General features: G+C 40.4%; 2 protein-coding genes across 2 annotated transcripts; one reads left to right on the top strand and one right to left on the bottom strand.

Moving 5' to 3' along the window:
• Positions 1 to 5855: 5855 nt before the first annotated feature.
• Positions 5856 to 13392, bottom strand: LOC135503271 (uncharacterized). Its single transcript, XM_064796773.1, has 6 exons — positions 13160 to 13392; positions 11414 to 11675; positions 9167 to 10992; positions 7798 to 7882; positions 7333 to 7382; positions 5856 to 6540 (listed from the first exon to the last, which is right to left on the bottom strand). The coding sequence occupies exons 2-6, from the start codon at positions 11647 to 11649 to the stop codon at positions 6422 to 6424; spliced, it is 2316 nt and encodes a 771-aa protein (XP_064652843.1). The 5' UTR covers positions 11650 to 11675; positions 13160 to 13392; the 3' UTR covers positions 5856 to 6421.
• A 1491-nt stretch (positions 13393 to 14883) lies between these two features.
• Positions 14884 to 20912, top strand: LOC135502942 (monocarboxylate transporter 3-like). Its single transcript, XM_064796156.1, has 5 exons — positions 14884 to 15077; positions 15916 to 16135; positions 16423 to 16576; positions 17010 to 17153; positions 18621 to 20912. The coding sequence occupies exons 2-5, from the start codon at positions 15950 to 15952 to the stop codon at positions 19517 to 19519; spliced, it is 1383 nt and encodes a 460-aa protein (XP_064652226.1). The 5' UTR covers positions 14884 to 15077; positions 15916 to 15949; the 3' UTR covers positions 19520 to 20912.
• The last annotated feature ends 1845 nt before the right edge of the window (positions 20913 to 22757 follow it).

Here is a 22757-nt window from a genome sequence, read left to right as displayed (position 1 = left end):
TGCCTAAATAAGCTGAACTGCTGATGTTGTAGACCAAGCCACCGCCTGCCCCAGTTTCGATATGTGCTAGTATATGATTGACAACAAGCACAGACAAATATCAGGAAAAGAAGTATTTCTGGTGATTCGTATCAAAGCAAGACCTGACCTAAATAAGCTGAACTGCTTATGTTGTAGACCATGCCACCGCCTGCCCCAGTATCGGTATGTGCTAGTATATGATTGACAACAAGCACAGACAAATATCAGGAAAAGAAGTATTTCTGGTGATTCGTATCAAAGCAAGACCTGACCTAAATCAGCTGAATTGCTGATGTTGTACACCATACCACCGCCTGCCCCAGTATCGGTATGTGCTAGTATATGATTGACATCAAGCACAGACAAATATCAGGAAAAGAAGTATTTCTTGTGATTCGTATCAAAGCAAGACCTGACCTAAATAAGCTGAACTGCTGATGTTGTAGACCATGCCACCGCCTGCCCCAGTATCGGTATGTGCTAGTATATGATTAATAACAAGCACAGACAAATATCAGGAATAGAAGTATTTCCGGTGATTCGTATCAAAGCAAGACTTGACCTAAATCAAATGAACTTCTGATGTTGTAGACCACGCCAGCGCCTGCCCCAGTATCGGTATGTGCTAGTATATGATTGAAAACAAGCACAGACATATATCAGGAAAAGAAGTATTTCTATTGATTCGTATCAAAGGAAGGCTTAACCTAAATAAGCTGAACTGCTGATGTTGTAGACCACGCCACCGCCTGCCCCAGTATCGGTATGTGCTAGTATATGATTGAAAACAAGCACAGACATATATCAGGAAAAGAAGTATTTCTGGTGATTCGTATCAAAGCAAGACTAGACCTAAATAAGCTGAACTCCTGATGTTGTAGACCACGCCACCGCCTGCCCCAGTATCGGTATGTGCTAGTATATGATTGGCAACAAGCACAGACAAATATCAGGAAAAGAAGTATTTCTGGTGATTCGTTTCAAAGCAAGACTTGACCTAAATAAGCTGAACTTCTGATGATGAAGACCAGGAAAAGTGGTATTTCTGGTGACTAAGCTAGCTGAACTGCTGATGTTGTAGACCACGCCACCGCCTGCCCCAGTATCGGTATGTGCTAGTATATGATTGACAACAAGCACCGACAAATATCAGGAAAAGAAGTATTTGTTTGTTCGTATCAAAGCAAGACTTGACCTAAATAAGCTGAACTGCTGATGTTGAAGACCAGGAAAAGTGGTATTTCTGGTGATTAAACTAGCTGAACTGCTGATGTTGTAGGTCATGCCACCGCCCTCTTCAGTATTGGTATGTGCTAGTATATGATTGATAACAAGCACAGACAAATATCAGGAAAAGAGGTGTTTCTGGTGATTAACTTAGCTGAAGTGCTGACGATGTAGACCATGCGACCGCCTGCCCCAGTATCAGTATGTGCGAAGTATTCGATTAACAACATTAATAAGCAAAGACAACAGGAAAATAGGTGCTTCGAGTGAATCTTACTGTAAACATAATTTTTGATACTGTTGACTAAGTCATTGCTTGTTCCAATAACGGTATGTGCCTTTTTATCAATACCAACAAGCACTGACAAATATCAGGAAAAGAAATGTGATTCTTGCAACTGCATAATAAATGCATAATAACATCGAGAAAAAAACAGCTGGAATAATTCTACTTAGTAGGCCTATCCTCGCCTCCTTCAAGCTGCGGTCCATGATCTTAATCTCAATCATTGACGATGAATCGAACCTCATCCTATACCCTGGTACTGTATGTGCTAGGAATTAAAACCAAACAACACACAGTGCCAGGTTGAGGACAAGGTTATATCCAGTCAATACCATGGTCAGTGTACCTTTCCATAAAGTGTGTTCATTGATACTCATCTGCAAGTACTGATATACCATTGTGCTAATTTGTAAAAACCATCACCACCACAATTTACTCAGAGTTGCAGAAATTGGATTAACTCAAAGTTACATATGTTGTTTTTGGATAATGTCCTACACTGTCCTATGGCGGTCATCTCCGGTGACGTCAAGAAGATCCGATACCCTGGTACAACATGTGCTAGGATTGAAACACCAAGCGACATATGGTACCGGGTACCAGAAGCAGTCAAGATTCGGGTTCATACTAATGAGCCTAGGGTTCCTAAATGGTCTAAATAGACAACGGCAAATGAAGAAGGTTGGATAAAACTAACAATAAATTTTAAAAACCAGGAATTAGCATCGTTCCATGTGGAAAGAGTCGATGCGTGGAGAGCTTAACACTGGTCAAATTGGAGTCAATATCGGAAAAGCGTGATGATTCAGTCAGATTTAGAATTAATCATTTTTTTTGTGCAATTAGTTGAAGGGATATTAAGGGACTTCTTATAATATCAGGGCCCTCAACCCTTGCTATGACGAAGTTGGCAAAATAAAGACTAATGCAACATACTCTGATCAGTACATAATATGATTATGTAAAATACTCTATCCGTGGAGGTCCGTTTAGCATTAGGAAGCGGACCTCTATCACTAATTCCGGTTTTTTTTACAGTGTGGGAAATTTACCTGCCATATACATGTATATTAGATAGGCATTTTTTCCAATGAAGTTATGCTTGTAAGAAATTGTATTTATTGTACTTATTGAATGCTAAACATACCTCTTTAGCTTGCGGATTAGCACTCCCAATTTGGATTACTTGTTGATAGATTAGACATTTATTTAATATTATGATAACCGGATTAAATCATTCACGTAATATTATCTGAGCTAACATGGCTAAAAAGGTTTCAAAATGTTCATGATAGCAAGCTATAGAAATTGTTACCTTATAATCCTAGTCTTCAACACCCGTCTTTCCAGTACCAAGTGTGTCAACTTGCCAAAGCGAAACCTGGGCACTTCATCTAAGGATTTCCAAATCCTTCTTTAACCAAGGCAAACTTGAAGTGATACTGACTCCCCATCCCTCAGTCAGGTTTTATACCAAACCCTCATTTGACACCCTGTCATTTGAGTACCGCGTTCCCTAACTCACTCACAAACTTTTCAACTAATTATCAACAGTACTCCAAACTATCCTTAATTGCCCCGAGTATTCTCAAAGCGATTGACACAAGCGGGCCGTCTCTGCTAAAACTCATTGTCTGTGTTGACTAATTACTTGTGTTAATTACCAACAGTGAATGGTGATCTTTTTCTTAATTGGATGACTGATAATTCTAGTTTTGTCCGAATCATTTCATTTTGACGCTTGGCGATTTGATGTTTTGTCTGTTCGGCAATGCCGCAAAAAAACAATGCTTAGTATCAAAATGATATATTCGTGATTTAGAATCGATTTCAGGAAAGGTTTACATTTGAATCGTATACATGCTTCCCGAAATTGGTGGCTTGCATTAGAACTAACTTTTTCTCCTTTGTCCGTCATTAAAGGCATTCAAGTGTGTTGGTCAACCATGACTATCTCCTTTGTCCCTCCACCATAAGGTCTGGTTTCCCCTTATGACATCACTATTTCGGACACTCAGCGCCCCATTTCTGGAAAGGTGTATATGTTAGTTGAATCGCATTTAATTTCATCAGCATACTGATCGTCATTCGTGAGTGTCAAACTAACGCGATAATTGGCTTATTTGAAAGAACTATTTGAATTTAGTCACGATTCGACAGTGTCTCCTTATGCAATGCGACGACTCGAAGATGACGCTAAGTCTATCTAGAATATTTGCGCCAATAATGCAATGCCAATGATAAAGATCCTAAATTTCAATGACATAGATGGAAAATTACAAATTGCTGTGATTATTGTAAATTATGAAATCATGGCCATAATGAAGTTTACAGTAAAGTTGAAATACGTGAATAGTATTTTTCATTGGGATTGAATGACGATATTCTCATGTTTCGTTCTCTGATACATGTATTTCGGGTTTCTTTTATGTGATTTAGTTTTTTTTCTTTCGTCGTTTTAGTTTATTTATCTATTCATGTAAGCGTACGATTGTATTATTATCATGATTATTATCATTATCATTATCATCATCTTGAAGAAAACCCCTGCACCCGAAATTACATAACTGATGATTGAGTACACATCATGACATTGACTCCAGGCGCGAAGGCGGGCCACTCTGGAGGATGGTTCGAATGGGCGGCTGGCATTTTTAGGCTATCAAACAACAAGAATTATTGCATACAAATCGCTACGGAGAGATAGAGGACACCACCTAGATCTATGAAGCGGCAACAGCATTGCTGATACAGACCTACTGTTATTAGCCCTTGTCGATTTTAGCCTATCGACTAGCACAAAAGTTGTTTCGTGGGGGTCAATGCTATCAACATACTGCTGCTGAAAAAGAAGGCGATCGAAAGGATAGGAAGGAGTGGTTAATGATCAGACTTGTTTCCAGGTATTTGTATGCAATAATTCTTGTTGTTTGATAGCCTCAAAAATGCCAGCCGCCGATTCGAACCATCCTCCAGAGTGGCCCGCCTTCGCGCCAGGAGTCAATGTCATGATGTGTACTCAATCATCAGTTATGTAATTTCGGGTTTAGGGGTTTTCTTCAAGATGATGATAATGATAATCATGATAATCACGATAATAATACAATCGTGCGCTTACATGAATAGATAAATTAACTAAAACGACGAAAGAAAAAAAAACTAAATCACATAAAAGAAACCCGAAATACATGTATCAGAGAACGAAGCATGAGAATATCGTCATTCAATCCCAATGAAAAATACTATTCACGTATTTCAACTTTACTGTAAACTTCATTATGGTCATGATTTCATAATTTACAATAATCACAGCAATTTGTAATTTTCCATTGATGTCATTGAAATTTCTACTTTTGGCAAGCTGAAATATTTTCAGTACTTGAATATATGTAGATTCATGGTGTTTCGATCGATCCGGTATATTCTCGCATGGAGACATGTTCATGCACTTCACATCAACTAAGGCGATAAAGCTGACGCAGATATTCTTCCCCCTCGATGAGAGCCCGGCTTCTACTTGAAATAATTTATGTACATGTAGGTTGTGATCGATGCACTATGCATGCCATACCAACTACAGTGTTAGTAAACTGAAAGACACAGAAATCTGAAGGCCCATCTCAAAATACCTTGATCGGTCACAAAATATGAATGCAGTTAAATTCTCTGCGGATCCCCTCCGCAATTTAAAAAAGACAAACATGTGGTGTCATTAGCTTCATAATTTTATTTCAGACAAATATTGTTATGCAATGTACATGAAAGAGTGATCCCCATTTTCAGATCACTTCTTTTCAAAAAGGCCTGTTCTAAGCTGTTAGTCTTTATGTATAAGTGGCTGATAGACTAGAATAGGGAGGTTGAGAACAGCGACTTATCAAATATCCTTATTTATACGTACGTATAGTACCTATCAATTCGGTAGAAAGAGGACGAATTTTGTGTACATTTCTAACCGTATTCGGATCCGTGACAGGTCTCTGGTATCAACCTCCCTAATAGAAATGGGGGGACTCCGGAGGGAGCTACAAGACCTTTCGAAATGATCAGCGTTCTTTTCTAAGTGTCCGTGAGCTGGTCACCTAACCTCGCCTTCAGTAGGTGGATGGAGGGGAGGAGGGTAGAACAGCGACTTCTCAAGGATCCTGATGCGTATACGGATAAAACTCGGTAAAAAAGAGGACGAATTCTGTGTACATTTCTAACCGTAAACGTATTTGGATCCGTGACAAATCCCTGATCTAAACCTCCCTAATAGAAATTGGGCCTCCGAAGGGGGCTGTAGGTTGCAGAAGAATAACTGACAATGTAAACAAGGTAATGACTGGTAAAGCTGCTATATATTGACATTACATTTCGCGTAAGGTGCGGCCTGAGCGACGAGCAACGCTCGCTCGGGGGCGGAGCTTGAAGGTCGCTTGCATATCTGTATCACGGTGCATCATAGATCCCACAAGGGCTGCTAGACTTTTCGAAATTGTCAGCGTTGTTTTTACAGTGTCCGTGAGCTGGTCACCTGACCTCGCCTTCTGGATTCATACCTAAACTCACCGGGACGGGCGACTAAAATGTCATGCAAAATGTTACAAACGATTTTGTATCTGCGGTATCCTCTAGAAATTCGCAAATAGTACACACTCTAGCAAAAACCTGATGAGATCCGATCGAATCCGAACGAATGCAGTCCAAATTTTCCTTTTTGTAAACGCAAATTAATGGAGACTCATCGAACCTCTAGCGACTTACAAAAAGAAAATTTCCTTTGTCGAAATGTCGATAGAAAAGTTTTATGAACTTATAATATAATCATGCGTGTTGTTTGGCGAATGTCCATGTCATTATTTCAATCACACACATGAGGATTTATAGCACAACAATAGGAAGTCATTAAGCTATTTCTCCCTCGTTAGTAGGCAGGCCAGGATCTCTCCTGACATCATCACGGCCGCCACTTGCTGCATCTCGGCGGTCAAAAGCAGGGTTATCGTAGACTGGGTCTTGCGATTCTGAAATGATAAAACTCGCATTCAGTTTTTTGCTTTCAACTTAATTATACATGTAATCTCAATTCAGCTTCTTAAATTAGGGCAGAAAAGCAGGCAGGCCTATAAAGCCAGCATCATCGATAACTTAAACAACGAACTTTAGCCTTTGTTGCACTCGGTATGCTGCAAATACTCCAATCCAAGGGTTTGTTTACAAACAGAGCTATACAATGATGTACAAAAAGCTCACTGATGTACACAAAACTCACTTATTTGGAGGAATTAAATAACCTAACTATACTTGAGCAATGAAAACATATATTCAACACATGATCACATCAACGGTTTTAAACTATCTGTTTTAGACACGATGTAAAAATTTTTAAAAAATCACAAAAAATTTGAATATTCTCAACTTTTTGTGATCATTCTCCTCCTTATTCAGAGCTAAAATACATGTAGATACATTTGAACGGTTGCTAGGCATATGGTTAAAACATGTCTTCATCACTCACGTTAGGTTACTGAATTCCACGAAATAATAAGTGAGTTTTATGTACATCAGTGATTTCTTTGTACAGCATTGTATGCATGTACATGTACCTCTGTTCGTAAACAAACCCTTGCCTTGGATCGGATTGGAGAATTAAACGCATCATGCAGTCTACCGAAAATCCAATACAACCCATGAATTGCTCAGGTCACATTTTGATCATATAAACAATATAGTTTGCCAAGCAGAATAAAAAAAGCTCATGACATTTGGCTTGTTAGTCTGTCATCTGACGGTTATGGTATGATTATGCATTTTACCTTCAAGTAGGGCAGATCTATCATTGTCAGTTAGTGACGACCGTCGATGTCTTAAATGGAAGAGCAATTTATACAAACAATTATCATGTTATGGTGTGTCGACATAGCCCCCCCCCCCCCCCCCATGCCCAACCGATAGTCTTCCTGGAATGTTAAGGGACAGCTAAATGATTTATGCACTCGTCTAGCTTTTCGAACATACTCAAGATTCACCGATTTATAGACCGCATCAATAAAAAAAATTACTTAGATTACTCAGAAAAACAATTCGTGAGCGAAATACTCGGTAATCAATTAAAGGATGATGTCGATAGCCTGTCAAAAAGCAAGATATAATCATACATAGGATTGTTACAGTGGCGGATGGGTGATGAATTAGTCCAGTCGTCAGTGTGCATGCATGTCGATGAGGCCATGAGATCAAGAACAGTGAACGCCCTGTTACCATTAGGTTTCAATACTTACCTGATCGCAACTATGGTTAGTGCCAGACCTGCTATAATGCCTAAGAACATCCCCACAACTCCACCGAATAATGATCCCGTGTGGCCTAGAATAGAGTAATACTAATTACTGTGGTCAGTATATCTTAAACAATTGTGTGACTGTTCATCTTCCAATCGAGGACTTGATGACCGTACTCTCCTCTGATCATGAAATGCTGGTGGTATTAATAAAGATTATACTCCGAGGTCAAATTTGGAACCATGACTTTACGAACGATTGTTTTGTATGTTAATTTTAATGTACATGGCGATGAGATGCACCGTGCATTATGCACTGTGACCTGTACATGTATTTATCTCAGTTGCGAACATCTCCGCACTGTTATTGCTCCAACTTTGGTGGTCCCTCGCACTAAGTGCAAAACCTTTGGTGACCGTTCTTTTTACAAGTCATCACCGGTTCTATGGAACCAGCTACCTTCCAACATCAGGCTTGCTGGTTCCATAGACATTTTCAAAACTCTCCTGAAACAACACCTTTTCAGGGAGTGTTTTGCTTTGTAAAGCGCCTGAGAATTTAAGTTTTTCTTTTAATTCAGGCGCTATAGAAATCCTTATATTCATTCATTCATGGTCAAAATATCATTTCATTGATACATTTAGTATTACATCCCTAGTAGGAGGCGTTTTAACTTCTTGGTGGTTTCTCTAACTTTTTTTCCAGTTTCGTCCGATAGAAGTCCGACAGTTTCCTGAAAGGTCTGATTTCGAGAAAACATGCGAAGAATAATAGGGCTTCCCAGAATAGGGCATTGGGGATCACGACTCATTGACCCAATTCAACAAAGGCATTCGATCTTTATGGCCCTAATTTGGGAAGCCCTAGAGTTGTTCGCAGGTTTTAAAAGAAATCCCACATTTTAGGGAAAAGACGGACATTGTCGGATAAATCAAGAAAAGTTAGAGAAACCGTTAGAGAAACAGTTAGGAAGTCGGTAAAAGCCTCCTATTAGTGGTGTCTAACACTAGCTGCAATACTTTGACCTTATCAACCAACTGAGTGCGCGCATTAACCCATGAGTTCACGACAAACAATTAGTATTTGAATTAAGCGCGAGTACAACAGCAGCGGGGTGATATGTCTAAAACGTAGCACGAGACAAACAGGCATTATTGCTCGCCAACACCATCTGCCCACGACCACTATATCGTCATTAATACCACTAACCGCATTTTCTGCTTCTGCGCTATGGCAACGTAGGACATTGATTTGACAGAATCATGTAACGATTAATCGGCCAAACTCACACATTTAGTAAAGTGATTCATACCATAACCTATATTATGTATTTTGACCCTTGATACTTTCAGTTGGCTAGAAACATTACCTTGTGAATATACACTGCTTTTCCTCGGTGTTTCCACAACACGTACGGCAACGAGGGTGAGTTTTCTGTTCTTGTTGAGCGTCACCAGCACTCCGTTATTTGTGCACCCAACTATGTCACAAACTCCATCGCCGTCCATGTCTATTATAAACGTAGGGAAATCTGCTACAGGATTCCTGCCATTTGATCCGTGCTCAGTGGTCCATACCGTAAGGTTGGCAAATGACGACCCAGTGTTAAGGGCGACAATAACCCCACAACAACTGAACGCTACAACATCAAGGAGATCGTCACCATTCATGTCATAAAGTCCACGGTAATTATCAGGTGCCCAAATTCCCGTTGAGCTCCCGAAACCTTTATGCCAAAGAGCAGCCTTAGAAAAACCGCTTCCATTGTTAATGCTTACGAATACACCTTCGTCCGCAAAGCCTACCACGTCTTTTAAACCGTCTCCATCGACGTCCTCAACGTATCTCGGGTGCTTCAGAACGCTCCATGCGTTTCCCCACCTGTGTCCATATCTGGTACTCCACCGTGACATGGTCATAAAGGACGTTCCATTGATATTAAGGGCCACATAGACACCATCTTGTCCTATTCCAACCATATCAGGAAGACCATCCCCGTTCACGTCCTCCAAAAACCTAACATGCCTTTGATTGTCCCATCCCAAGTCACGTATCATGGAACTCTTTACAGTAAAGGCCTTTGAGAAATTCGCCCCGGTATTTAAAGCAATGTAAACCGCATCTTTGCCATAACAAAATATATCCGGCAGGCCATCAGCGTTGACATCTTTCACAAACGTTGGAAGACTCTCGTCAAAACCTTGACTAGCTCCAAATTCCGAGGACCAAATTGTAGGTGTTAATTTCAAAGATTGTCCATCGAGACCGCCGTTGATGCTTACACATACATGCTGTTCCCCAAAGGCAACCACATCTACAAGGTCGTCTCCATTCATGTCAATGATGTATCTGTTGCTACGACCCACTACGAATCCCCCTGCTTTTTCGCCACGTAGATATCCGACCATACCTTTTCCATTTGTATTAAAAGATCCGTAAGTACCATCATCGACAAAGCCGATGAAATCATTCAGACCATCTGCATTGATATCGACAACATACCGATATGATTCGATAGCCTTCCAATGTTTCCCAAATTTATCGGTCCAAATCGATGGTGCGGTCATTGCATTATATCCAGTGAAATCATTCAAACCCTGATACGAGAAATTTGTCAATCGAATGCACTCCGACTTCCCGTTGTACATTGCTATTCCTGTAACAAGACTTAGCCTTGCGCTACCTGATTCAGCATGAAGGAGGCGAATGCTCGAAAATCCTTTGATTGTAATGTCTTTAATGACTTTATCCATCTTATAAATTATGCCACCATCAAAGAACAGTGTCTTATGATCCCTCCGAGGTTTGTATGAGAATATCACGGCCATTTCCTTACTGGTAATGCTAAGCAAATACTTGTAATCCGAAAAATCATATTTCAGAAACAGCTTTTCACCCTGCGTATCCTCGACCTTGTCCAACAACCATGTATGCACTGCGGCGTGAGTCCTGCCCTTAACCTGTGCACTCCGGTTTTGACCAAAGGACATGACTCGGCCGTCTCTAGTTGTGGCATCGAAGCCCTCGGGGTGATATCCCATCGAACCTCTGGCAACAATCCGAACGAAGGAACTTCTGTCTCGACTCTTCTCGGTTGTATACACCGATCCGTCATCTCCGTATTTGCCAGATACGTTCACCAAATGTTGTCCGTCGATGCAGTACTGTGTGGCTAGTTTAAGCGAATGGCCACATCTGAATAGAAAGAAGTGTTTGCTCGGAGTACACGTACACTCAATCAACTTTCAAACTAGCGAAACGGAGGGGGCGGGGCATCTTCAGATTTAAAAAAAAACAACCTGTTTCGGACATGTAAATGTAGAGGCGAATCCAAATGATTATAGTACTAGTATATCCATCTGTTAAAACAATATTAAGTGGATGAATTATATGCGTACGTCACCTCCCACATGTTAGTATCAGATAACGAGACCACCTCACATCTCACTAAATTTAAATGACCAATAAAAACTGAAATATGAATCCGCCTTGTCCTCTACATTCTCTTCAAATTTCTCGATGAGTAAAATATATAACCTGTCTTGGTTCGCATATGATCAAGAGGAGGACACAGCTTATCAAATTGAGAGCAAACGTTTTAGATTTGATTGCTTACCGCGATATTTTGGGTATTCCTGCCAAACGCCAATTATATCCAGCAATTCCATTGCCGTGGCTATCATTGTAAGAAATTTCTAGGTCACCCAATAATTTCGCAATATCGGTTGGAAGTTGGACAGTCATGCTGAAGAAGGGTATGTTGCCTTCTCTTGGTATCATCCCGGTAATACATGCCGCCATAAATGTCACAGAAGTTGCGACAATGACAACTTGGCGTAAATGTCGTCCCATCTTGCCCTAGATAGTCTGTTCACGGTCTGGAATGAGAGTCAAACCTTATAGCTGAAGGAAACGTGTTTAACCCACTGAATATGATGTAGATATTACACATCAAACAATGCCGATGCAAAAGAAATGCAAGTCCCCCGGAATCTAAGTCCGGTCCTTTTGTTAAAGTGAATAGAGTCGCCGAGTTCCTTTGTTGAAGATTATGAAGCTAACCCTAACCAAACCATTAACCACATTCGTTGACAATACACAGCTATTGTATGGGATGCTGCATTCCCAGGACGTCCATGCCTTTTACACCGATATTACTCTGAAACCTCGAATACAAGGGATGAGGCTCCGTCCCAAATCATTACATTGGAGGAGGGATTATAAAACCTCAATAGCAATTTTAAAGAGACACAATGGGTCTCTTTCATTAGAAGAAATTGGCCTACTATAACCAGTGATGTTGATTTCGTTTCATTGTCAATGTCACCCAAGATCGGAGCATGATTATAACACATGCAATTCTACTGGCCCATGCCATTGATCTATATCATAATACTATAAGGCGGCTCGATAAAGTGCCATTTGGGGGTAGTGTTTCGTCTCGTAATTTTGCGCGTTTGCAGGTGATATGTTATCCAGATGCAGCGTTATGTTTATTTTCGGAAATTTACTTCAGCGGAGCAGTAATGAGGGATTTTTAATCGGACACTGTCAATTCTCCTTACCACTCACAGAAGCCAAGTCATTGCTGTTTAGTTATGCAGGGGCTTAATCAATTACCTGCACTCCCTGTGGGGTGGCTAACATTACCTGTTGAACAGCTGGCTGTAGAGGCCTGTACCTGTTGACCTGCTGAACTAAGGTTAATGTTATTTTCAATCCACGATTGCAGGTCACCTGATGTTCGAGATTTCGCCGGGAAAGAAATTGTAAACAAACGCATGTGTGCAGTTCAAATGTAAAAAAAAATGTATTTTTGGTACTTTCGGTTGCTGGACTTGGGTTTTCCCGCAGTAAGGAGCTGGGGTCAAATTGGTGGTCTATTGTTTATGGGTGCTGTGTTAGCCAGAGCTAGCCCTTGATAATGAAGGTTACCATGATCTGTTTATGTGCTCACCACAGCTTTCAATACTTGATCTGAAGACCTATCTGGGTACTCCTTCTTCTCCATATAAAAAGGGGCATTGCTGATGCACGCATACAGCACGCAACAGCTAGGTCCGCGTCTGTGGACAAATGGTTAGTTTAATTTGTCTCTTCGATATGGCTCCTTTGATATTGCATTAGCTTTTCATTGCAATTCAATCTATTCAAGGTATAGCCCATTTGAACCTGCCTGCGCCACGGGTACAATGCTAGTAAAAGAATAATACCTGACTTATTTGCCCATCCCCATTCAAAGGGGGCTGAGTCTCATTCCTTGTATTCGAGGTTTTAGAGTATTAAGGAAGTTCCATCTCAAACTGGTCATATTAATATACCCATGTCAGTAGTTATGCACGCATCGAATGTGTGTTCTTACCTTCCTGATTCCGGGCTTTGAATTCGTTCTTCATTTGAATGTACTGTCAAGCAATAGTCGAGTGCAAATGGATGTATTGTCCTGTCTTGCTATAAACTATTTTAGCAACGAATCACGGTTCATAATAACAATTCCGTGGCACAATATGATATCACTGTCAATAAATAACAAAGGCTGCGTCTCCCGCACTAGCTACCCTTCGCAAGCATAACATTATATGAAAAACCAGCTGTAAATCGCTGCATTGGGTGTAGTAAGTCAATGCAAGTCATCATGTCAAACAGCAGATTTAAACTCATTTCAAACATTTCATCGCACAATTATGAGGTAATCATGCAATTAATGATATATGTTTGCTCGTATGTAATTAGGCTAATGACAGCAAAAGAGAGTCTAACACAAATAACCCTGCACAGGCAATCATTTCTTATTATCATGATTTATGAACAACCCACTTAGAACTGCACGCTTTCAATTGTGGCTTACTGGGCCGGCTGTTATAAAACGCGGATTCCGCGGAAATCCGCGCGTACCTGGTTCCACTGGCCACCGTCAGATGTAGTGGTAGTCAGATGTAGTGATAACTGTGTTTCGATCTATCGCTAGGCCGAGAGCTACAATAATCAATGCCAGCCAACTGTAATTATATCATGTGCTAATATGCTTTTTACTACATTGTTCTACAGAGATGGCTAGTGTAAATGTACGGTATACATGAAGTTTAAAGTAAAAACTTTTCCTCGTATTTTATGAATATTAGCCATTGGCGCCCTTCTGGAACATTCTTAAACTCCCGATGGTAGGTCTACTTTCATTACTCTAGCTACTCGGACCGAAGATCGCCCAGCGTAGTGTGTGATTCAGTTTACGTTTAATTCGACATGAAATGATAACCAGGCTTATTTAAATGTCCTTGTCAATTAACCATTCGCATGGTGGTCTTTTATTTAATGAATATACAAAAATGCGGTGGGGACTATAGGCAGCAGCAGTAGGGCTAATTTAGCCATCTTCAGGCGACGATTCATCCTTGGTAAAAAATATGCTACATGTCTGGTACAAGGTCAAACCAAAGTCGGTATGAAATATGATGTATCCTTGCTAGGAGAACATACCATAAAATTTCTATCGAAAATGAGTCACTCTTATGATAGATATTACAATTTTTAGGTTTCCACTTCTGGCCCCCTTCCTGGTGGCCAAATCAAGAATCGGATCGACCGAAATTCGGTGTCAGAGAGAACATGACATAGGGGATCATGTGTACCAAATTTTAAGTTGATAGCTTTAGCAGTTAAGAGAGCGTGTGAATGACTACCACTACATCTGACGGCAGCCAGCGGAACCAGGTACGCGCGGATTTCCGCGGAATCCGCGTTTTATAACAGCCGGGCTTTGCGAAAAGAAAGCAACGCAACGCAACGAGCGCATTGGTCCCTAGGTGTATTTTCCCATATACAATGCACAGCCTGGTCATCCTAGGATTGTGGTTACATGGGGAGTTATCATTGCAAAAGTAGGCCAAACGCAACGCTAGCACACACAGGCCAAGACATAGAACTCCAGTACACATGAGGTTTTATTGACATACTCTATCGGTACAGCGGTTGACCACCCGTTATCTGTGTATCATGTTTATGTGCATACATTGCATGCATTAGAATATCAGCACACGTCTTACACAATATAGGGTTGTTGGTCAATGAATTAGTCGCCGGAGATAGCCTACTTTGCGAACAATGACCGAGTTCGTAAGGAAATACGGAAGAATTTCATGGCAAGTCTTTGTTTAAATCACGGGACGTGACATATTGGATGCAAGCGCCAGGAGGGTAACCGAACAACAGACCACCAGCCCTTTTATTTGGCTTTTACCCCCTCTCGGCTGGTTCTCTCTTTGTTAACGTTTGGCTAATAAGTAAGTAGGCCCCACGATGGTAGTGGTGTGTTGTGCGTGCATGTGGGGTGTGCGAGTGAGTGGTGGGGGGGGGGGGGGGGGCGCGGGTGGCGGGAGTGGACACAATTCTTGAATATCCCTGGGCATAAGTCTGAATTATGCCCGGAATTCCACATTATGGTTACACATAAATCACCAATCATACCTCGGATCTCCTGAATTATGCTTCAACCAGACACTAAATTTTAGTCAAATGACTAACCAACGCATTTTTTTTAATGAGTTATATTTATGATTCGAGTCTTCACAAGGTCGACATTTCCAATAGAGATCCATAATTAGTTAAGATCTTAAGTTTCGCAAACAGGTTCATGTACATTGACATGAACACGAGCCTTTACACTATTCTTGCAATATCCTGGTGCATAATATTAAAAGATCTTCACTAAGACTATGACATGCATTTTATAGATCTACTATTTTGCATGTAGATTATATGGGAACCGAGTAAGAAATTTTAGAAATAATTCTAAAATGCTCATGATTTTTTACCTGGCCATCATGGATAATTTCTTCATTTTAGATAACTACACTCACGGGGACATTTACATTACTACAACTCGTGTGATTTTGCATATCTTGGCCTTGATCGATGAAGAGTAACATGTACTACCTTATCTAGGGCCACGAAAATATACATTGCTCGTTATACATTATACGTTTTTGAAGGTCCGGTATTACAAAAAGATGATAGAAACTGTAAAGTATTAAATTACGAACTTTATTAGTCATACGTATTAGATCATTATTTCGACGATGTCAGGTTTTTCTTCATAATATTGTACACGCTCATCATCAGGCAATTCAGTCAGATTGGGTACTGAGAATCGACCATGCCAACAGCAAACAATATAACGGACTGCAATGGCGAAGCGTGCGAATCAGGGCAACTACTCGACCAAACGGAACTGCGTGTGCTTTCTACCTCCGGTGTACCATCTACAGAAAATAGGGTTGAGACACACGATGTCGATGAATGTGGCAGTGTCAGTCCTTTTGACCGCGGAAGATATGGATGGGTAGGTCTCAGATAGGATTGACTCTAGAATGAGAAAATATGAAATAAAAGGCATTTTGATTTCACAATATTTAAACGCATCATCAATTAATTTGCATATTGCCGCCAAAAATGGTTATCTTAGTATTCATTCAAAACACCTGCAAGACTTTTGTTAATTTTGCAGGCTTCGTTCTGGTGGAATAAGTATCCGCTGTTGAAAAGGCTATGCTGAATCTGTAATTGTTGATCATGACAGCCTACGTACATGAACAAAACTCACAATATTGCCCAATATGTATTTTTTAGGTCATTGTGGCGGCTTCTTTTTTCGGACAATTCATCTACCAAATCAATCTAAGTTTTGGTCTGTTTAACATTGCTCTGTTGGACGAATTTGAGGCAAGCAAAGGAGAAACTGCTCTGGTTGGGTCAATTTGTGGCGGTTTCAATGAAGGATGCGGTAAGTTAATAGGTCTATCGCTAACATTGGCCTAAACGAGTCTGCTAAAACAAACGGCGGTGTAGTAATTAACCCGTACTTTTCAAGAGTGGTAAAAGCGCGTGGTTGTACGCGTTATCATAACTGTAGTTGGGCACTAGTGGACTTTCCAAAGGCCCGATTCTTTGTTGTATGGGGTGGACAAGTGCACATTTAATCTAAGCCCACGGGGTATAGCCGATTAAAAAGGTGCCCGAGTTTCATTGAAATGCCCTGCAGAACAGAATAGTATGATCAATGGATTCTACACCCGGGAAGTATAGCTTTGGTATTTTTTACTTAGTGGAGATGGATATCGAATAATATATTAAAGGGCGATTTTATTTCGAAAATGCGTACAACACTCTTTTGACAAGCATCAGAATACATTTTTTTCTGTCCGGCTTCATTTTAGGGGTACTAACTGGTCTTTTGGCAAACCGAATTGGTCACCGTTTGACGTGCATGATTGGTGGTGTGATGGCGGCTGCTGGATTTGTCATCAGTTCGTTTGCACAGAATTTGACCATTCTCTACTTCTCATATGGAGCTCTGTTAGGTACGTTACGTATTAATTTAGAGTATTACGTTATATAGTCAAAACACAAGCCAAAAATCGGATTTTGGCTCCGATTCTTTGAAGTAGTATTATAGGTTTTTGGCAGCATCGCTTTGCTTCGCCTGCAGGGAGGGAATCGAGAATTTAAAGGGAATCAGTCGCCTTTAAGTTCAACGATGTTGTCCTTTTAGATAAATGTATAGTGTTGAGTTAAGCAATATAAACTATTTGCAGTTCTGCGAAGATCAAATCATTGTGTCGTGCTTGTAAGTTTATGAACAACATTATTGAAATTAAAACACCTGGCGTCGATGTTGATCACTTGCGAACCAGACCGCGTCGCAGTCGTCCAATCAGATTTGAGAAAGCTATGTCGCCTTTTTGTTTTCCGATGTAGTCTGGGCTTATCACTCTGACTTCGTTATAGAACGACGTCGTGAGTTGAATATTAGGCAGGTTTTGCAACCCCTATCAACGATGTAGTACGAACGACGAAGGTCTGTCGTGTCATCAAGCCTTGTGCTAATTCATTTACGTGACACTCGTAATCATCTTATGTACTAATGTGTACGAGGAATCTGGAGAACCTTCGAAAAATGTCGTCAATAAAGTACATTTACATACTTCGTACTTCGTTGTTCGTAGCTCTTCGTAAGTGTTGCGAAACCTGCCTATTATACTGCAGTGCCGAAGAAACAAGACGTCTGTTCCCGAGAAATGTAGAGCTGGTTAATTTGGAAGATTTTGCTAGAAACTGATTTTTTATTTTGTTGAAGGGTTGATCATTGATGACCCAAATTGTTTTCACTGACCTTGTTTCGATATTTGACCGGAGGGAAGAGAAATAGCCCATTGTAAGATACTACTGTTTACCAGGATGGCGATAGACGGCGTATAGGTTCAATCAACTCTTTCTCTGTTGAACTGTACATATACTGCCACCAGATACCAGGGCCGACACCGAAAACCCGTGTATTCAGACACAACAATTTTCAACTTTATCTCGGCTAGAAAATTAAGTTACTTTGAAGTATCTAATGTTAACGGATATTTTAAAGAAGCTTTGAATAGGTGCGATGCAATTCGTGTTCAAGAGTGTTTGGGACACAATTATTATTGTCATTTTATGGCAGCATGTCCATCGTCATCTTCTTTTACCGGAAATATTTGTCCCCTAAGCAGTATACAAGCTTTCCGAGACTAGGTTTCTCGCCCTGGTCGCCGACAGGGCAAATGTATCGTGAAGGGGGGGGGGGGGTTATTATAAAATTTAACCCCCGACCGCCCCCACATTCCTTCCAGTAGTGTTTTGTGATTGAAATGTAATGGTATATCAATCCCTATAACTACATCGCCATTGTTGGTGCGACACTCCAACAGTCTGCTAATGACAGACTACACCAATTGCACATATCCAAGTCGACAGGCCAGGATGCTGAAACTGATCTGAGTCATGTTTTTTTTCAGGAATAGGAACATCATTCCTTAACCTACCATCTTTGGTGATGATGAGTTTCTACTTCAAGAAATACCGTAACCTGGCGACAGGAGCTGCGTCCGTTGGTGCAGGGTTAGGGGGCCTCGTCCTACCGATTTTAATTCACGCACTCATTGAACACTATTCGTGGAGAGGTGCTATGGTGATCATAGCCGGCCTAATGCTTCAAGGATGCGTCGTCGGGATCTTGTTAAAACCCAACTGGCATCTAGAACACAGCTCGACATATATCGGCAAACATAAAAAGAAACCAGCTTTCGATTTTTCGCTTTGTAGAAAGTGGACCACTGGTGCTTGTGTAGTCATCTTCATTGTGTGGGGAATCACTAGCAGCATTTATTTCACAACTCTACCACACAGGGTGGTTTTATTAGGCTTTTCGACTGACCAAGCCGCTTGGTTATTGTCAATGTCAGGAATAGCGTCAGTCATTTCACGAATATTTCATGGAGTGCTCTTTCATTTCATTTCATTGCATCCCGAAATAGCGTACGGGATTGGGCAACTTGGCATGGCACTGGGTATCTTAGGTTTTGCCATTGACCATACGGAATACTGGCTGCTTGCACTTGCATCCGTGGTGTATGGACTTTCGTATGGTTTGATGGGTTTTGCACATTCCCTGTTCTTTTTGAAGATATTTGGTCTGAAGCGGCTGAACAATGCGATCGGGTTTGTTAGTACGGTGAGTGGGTTAGGGACCCTTATCGGGGCACCACTTGCAGGGCTCCTGTACGATCACATTGGGGATTACCGGATATCACTGTTTGCTGCGATAGGTTTAACAATAGTTGGGAGTGCAGTGTGTATTCCGATGCATGTTCATTTACGACGGCACAAAGAATATGAGAAAACAGTAATAGAGTGAGAAGACAACAAAATAACGCGCTATTTTGGACGATGAATAACGCGCCATTTTGGATGTTGAATTACGGATGAATGTTTCGGTTACATGTATTTCTAATGTATAAGAAATTTACGCCAGATTTTATTTTAATTTTTATCAGATATTAGATAAGATCTCTATCCTAACGATGCCAAATCTGTATCCAATAATTTGTGTTTTTGATCAGCCCATATTTGATAACAAATATATCTACATGTACATGTAATTCAATTGTAAACAATAGTTGGAGTATAGGGTTGGCTGGGTCGCTCTGAACACCATATTTTTGACTTGACGTATAATTATACATCATACGTCTTATGCCAGCTTCGTTTTTTTCATTTCACAAGTTTCGAAGCCATACGACGTGCTTAGAGCATGTAGAACAACAAAATGTATTTGCAAATACATTTTCCGACACAAATATTCTAAAAGAATCCCAAACCCCTCCTACGAATTCGCACACTTGGTGACCGACATACCTCGGCTCGTTTAGTATTGTCCGTACTTCGCCATGCTTAGGGGTCGCAAACCCAGTCTGTTATCGATCAATATCCTATTCGTAAATCCTGATAAGATCCATATAAGATTCTTATAATTAAGTAGGATATCAATTAATTTTGTATCGTATGTGCACATACGCTCTTCACAATGTTATTTTAACATCTTTTGTTAAGTTCCAAACAAACATTATTGACATGGGTATGTGTCGAATAATCGCCACAATAAAACTAACAAGGCATGGAAATTTTTCGAGAAAAAATGTGATGCGTCATGACATCTGATCATGATGAGCTGCGTTTTGGGATAAATTTTACTTTTACACACTCCGTTCCAAACAACTACGACGAAATTGTTTTAGATATGTTTTAGTGGATCGAGTGCAAATCAAACAGATGTAGTGTTGTTGTTTTGTTTGTGTTTTGTAATGTTTATTGTTTAGACATTTACAATAGAAGCTGCGCGCGCATGTGCAGGTCAAATGTTATTTCGTATTTCAGTGGATTTGCTACATAATGTCAGGAATATTTACGATTTCTCAGGAACATAAGGTGACGAAAAGTAATTGATTTGATTGATTCAATTGATCAAAAGTTATGTAATAGACTCAATTAAATGAATGTGACTTTCACTGTCCTGACATTGACAAACTTGTCTATATCTTTTCAATTCCAAATTCCTGATAAAATCGACATATCGAAGACTTGAAGAAGAACAATCGACATTCTCATGAGTTTCATGGATAAAATGCTACCTTTAGACGGCCATTTCTTTTGATACGTAGGTCGATGGTGATGTTTCACGGTCACGACCCGCCGGAGTGCATGGTCTTTCGAGAAAAGTGCATTTATTAACATTGGGACCCTAAAGGAATGGGCAGCTATTTACCGCAGTATGTTTGTACATGTACTTCTTCTTGTTCATCAGTAAACTATATTTCTGAAGGCGTTTGATGCTTTTTCAATTTTTTTTCAGCTCTTAGATAATAGAAAAACGCGTTATTCGTTATTTTCAGTACGAGCATGTCCTGGCGCGAAAGACCTTTCCCGAGTGCACGCCGAAATCCGAGTTCACGTCACCCCGCTATTAAGACGCAACGTCATTTCCATTGTCGTCGCAGTTGCGGGATAATCAAGCGCCATCAGCTTGACGTCGGAAAAATCGACATCAACACCAAGATGTCACAGAGTAGATCCATGGCTCCAGGAAACGCCTTATTAGTGCATCGTTCCACGTGGAAAGGATCGACGCTTTGGAGCGCTAACTCGGGTCGAATGGGAGTCAACATCGGAAAAGCGTGATAATTCAGTGAGATTTCGAATTTTTCTTTTTTGTGCAATTTGTTGATTGAAACTACTTATGTAGAATAGGAGGTGACTGGGCAGCCGACAGCTCGGTAAGATTGCCCTTAAAATTGCCAATTGTCCTTAAGCAGCTGTGGAAAGATCTTGGTTTTGTAAATGTGACGACTTCAAATCTTCCGATCAGATTTTCTGATTGAAGTAGAAAACGGCGTGTTTTGTAGCACGTTAGTTTATAGTCAGTGACAGGAAATTTAGATTTCATTGTTAGCGATTGTAATTAGCGATGGTCATCATGAGGGATCCAACTAACGTTCGTATTGATCTTTGTACAACAAGCATTAGTTTCAAGCATCAATCAAATTCACAAATACATATACTGATTTCGATGGCCTGGTGGGTAAGGCGTCCGCCTCGTAAACAGAAGATTCGAGGCCCGCTTTTAACCTGTTTCCGGTTGGTTAGCCGCCAGCTATAGTTCAATATGGTAGGAACTGCCTTGTCGCCGGTCACCTGGCATTAGAAATAGGGGTTTTGGAAGCAAATGATGTCTCATAAGCCAAAGCTGGCTGGCCCTTTCATTAGGGATTCAGCATACAATACATATGTTGCATCCCTAAAGAGATAGACATTGCCTTGTCTTTTCCTACAACATATAAAAATGAGGCGATTGAAAACATGCTTATCTCACTCAGAGACACCATGTTTCTGTATGTTGCTTACAAATGTAGAAGGTCTAAATCAAACCGTTCGTGATTTACGTGTATACATTGATGCGTGTGCTCCTGCACAGAGCACCATTCGTGGTCCAATAAAAATGATTTTTTTTTATTCTGACATGAATATGATTTTAATATGTATTACTTGGCAATTTACCAGGCAATGAGTATCTTGAAGCAAGGAACATTCATGTTAGGATCATACCTCGAGTGGAAACTGCGAATAGAATTACAAAATCAAGTTTTATTGACAACACCATATGATCAGCCAATATCATCGATTATATCAGATTGATAGCGAATTGCAAGAACTGGTGCTTTCAGTCAATCATTGTACTACTTCATCTCCGTCCGACAACGTGGTGGGTTGGCAGGCGTCTTTAGCTATCGCTAAGAAGAGCGAAGAAATAAAATCTTCGTCGATGCAGAGGTTATGACTATGTCAGTTTTAACCTATACTAGGACCCGCCATACTTGTTCGTTTCTTACACTTCACTGTGATTACTTTTTTGGACTAAACCGATATAACATCGATTTATAATCTTTGTTTCCCCAAATATATACTGAACGAAATGTTTCCATTTATGAAATCAATGCTATTAATCTTTCAGCGCTTCGGTGTTTCTCTAATTGATTCCTTTGTACCTACTCGCATTGGATTAAGTGCACAATATTGATCTTTTTAAGCCGGGGGCTGTA

The sequence above is a fragment of the Lineus longissimus genome, chromosome 19 (genome assembly GCF_910592395.1).
Source record: "Lineus longissimus chromosome 19, tnLinLong1.2, whole genome shotgun sequence".
In the NCBI taxonomy this organism is placed as follows: Eukaryota; Metazoa; Nemertea; class Pilidiophora; order Heteronemertea; family Lineidae; genus Lineus; species Lineus longissimus.
Note: the sequence above shows the minus strand (reverse complement) of the source record. Positions and strands in the feature narration are given on the sequence as shown.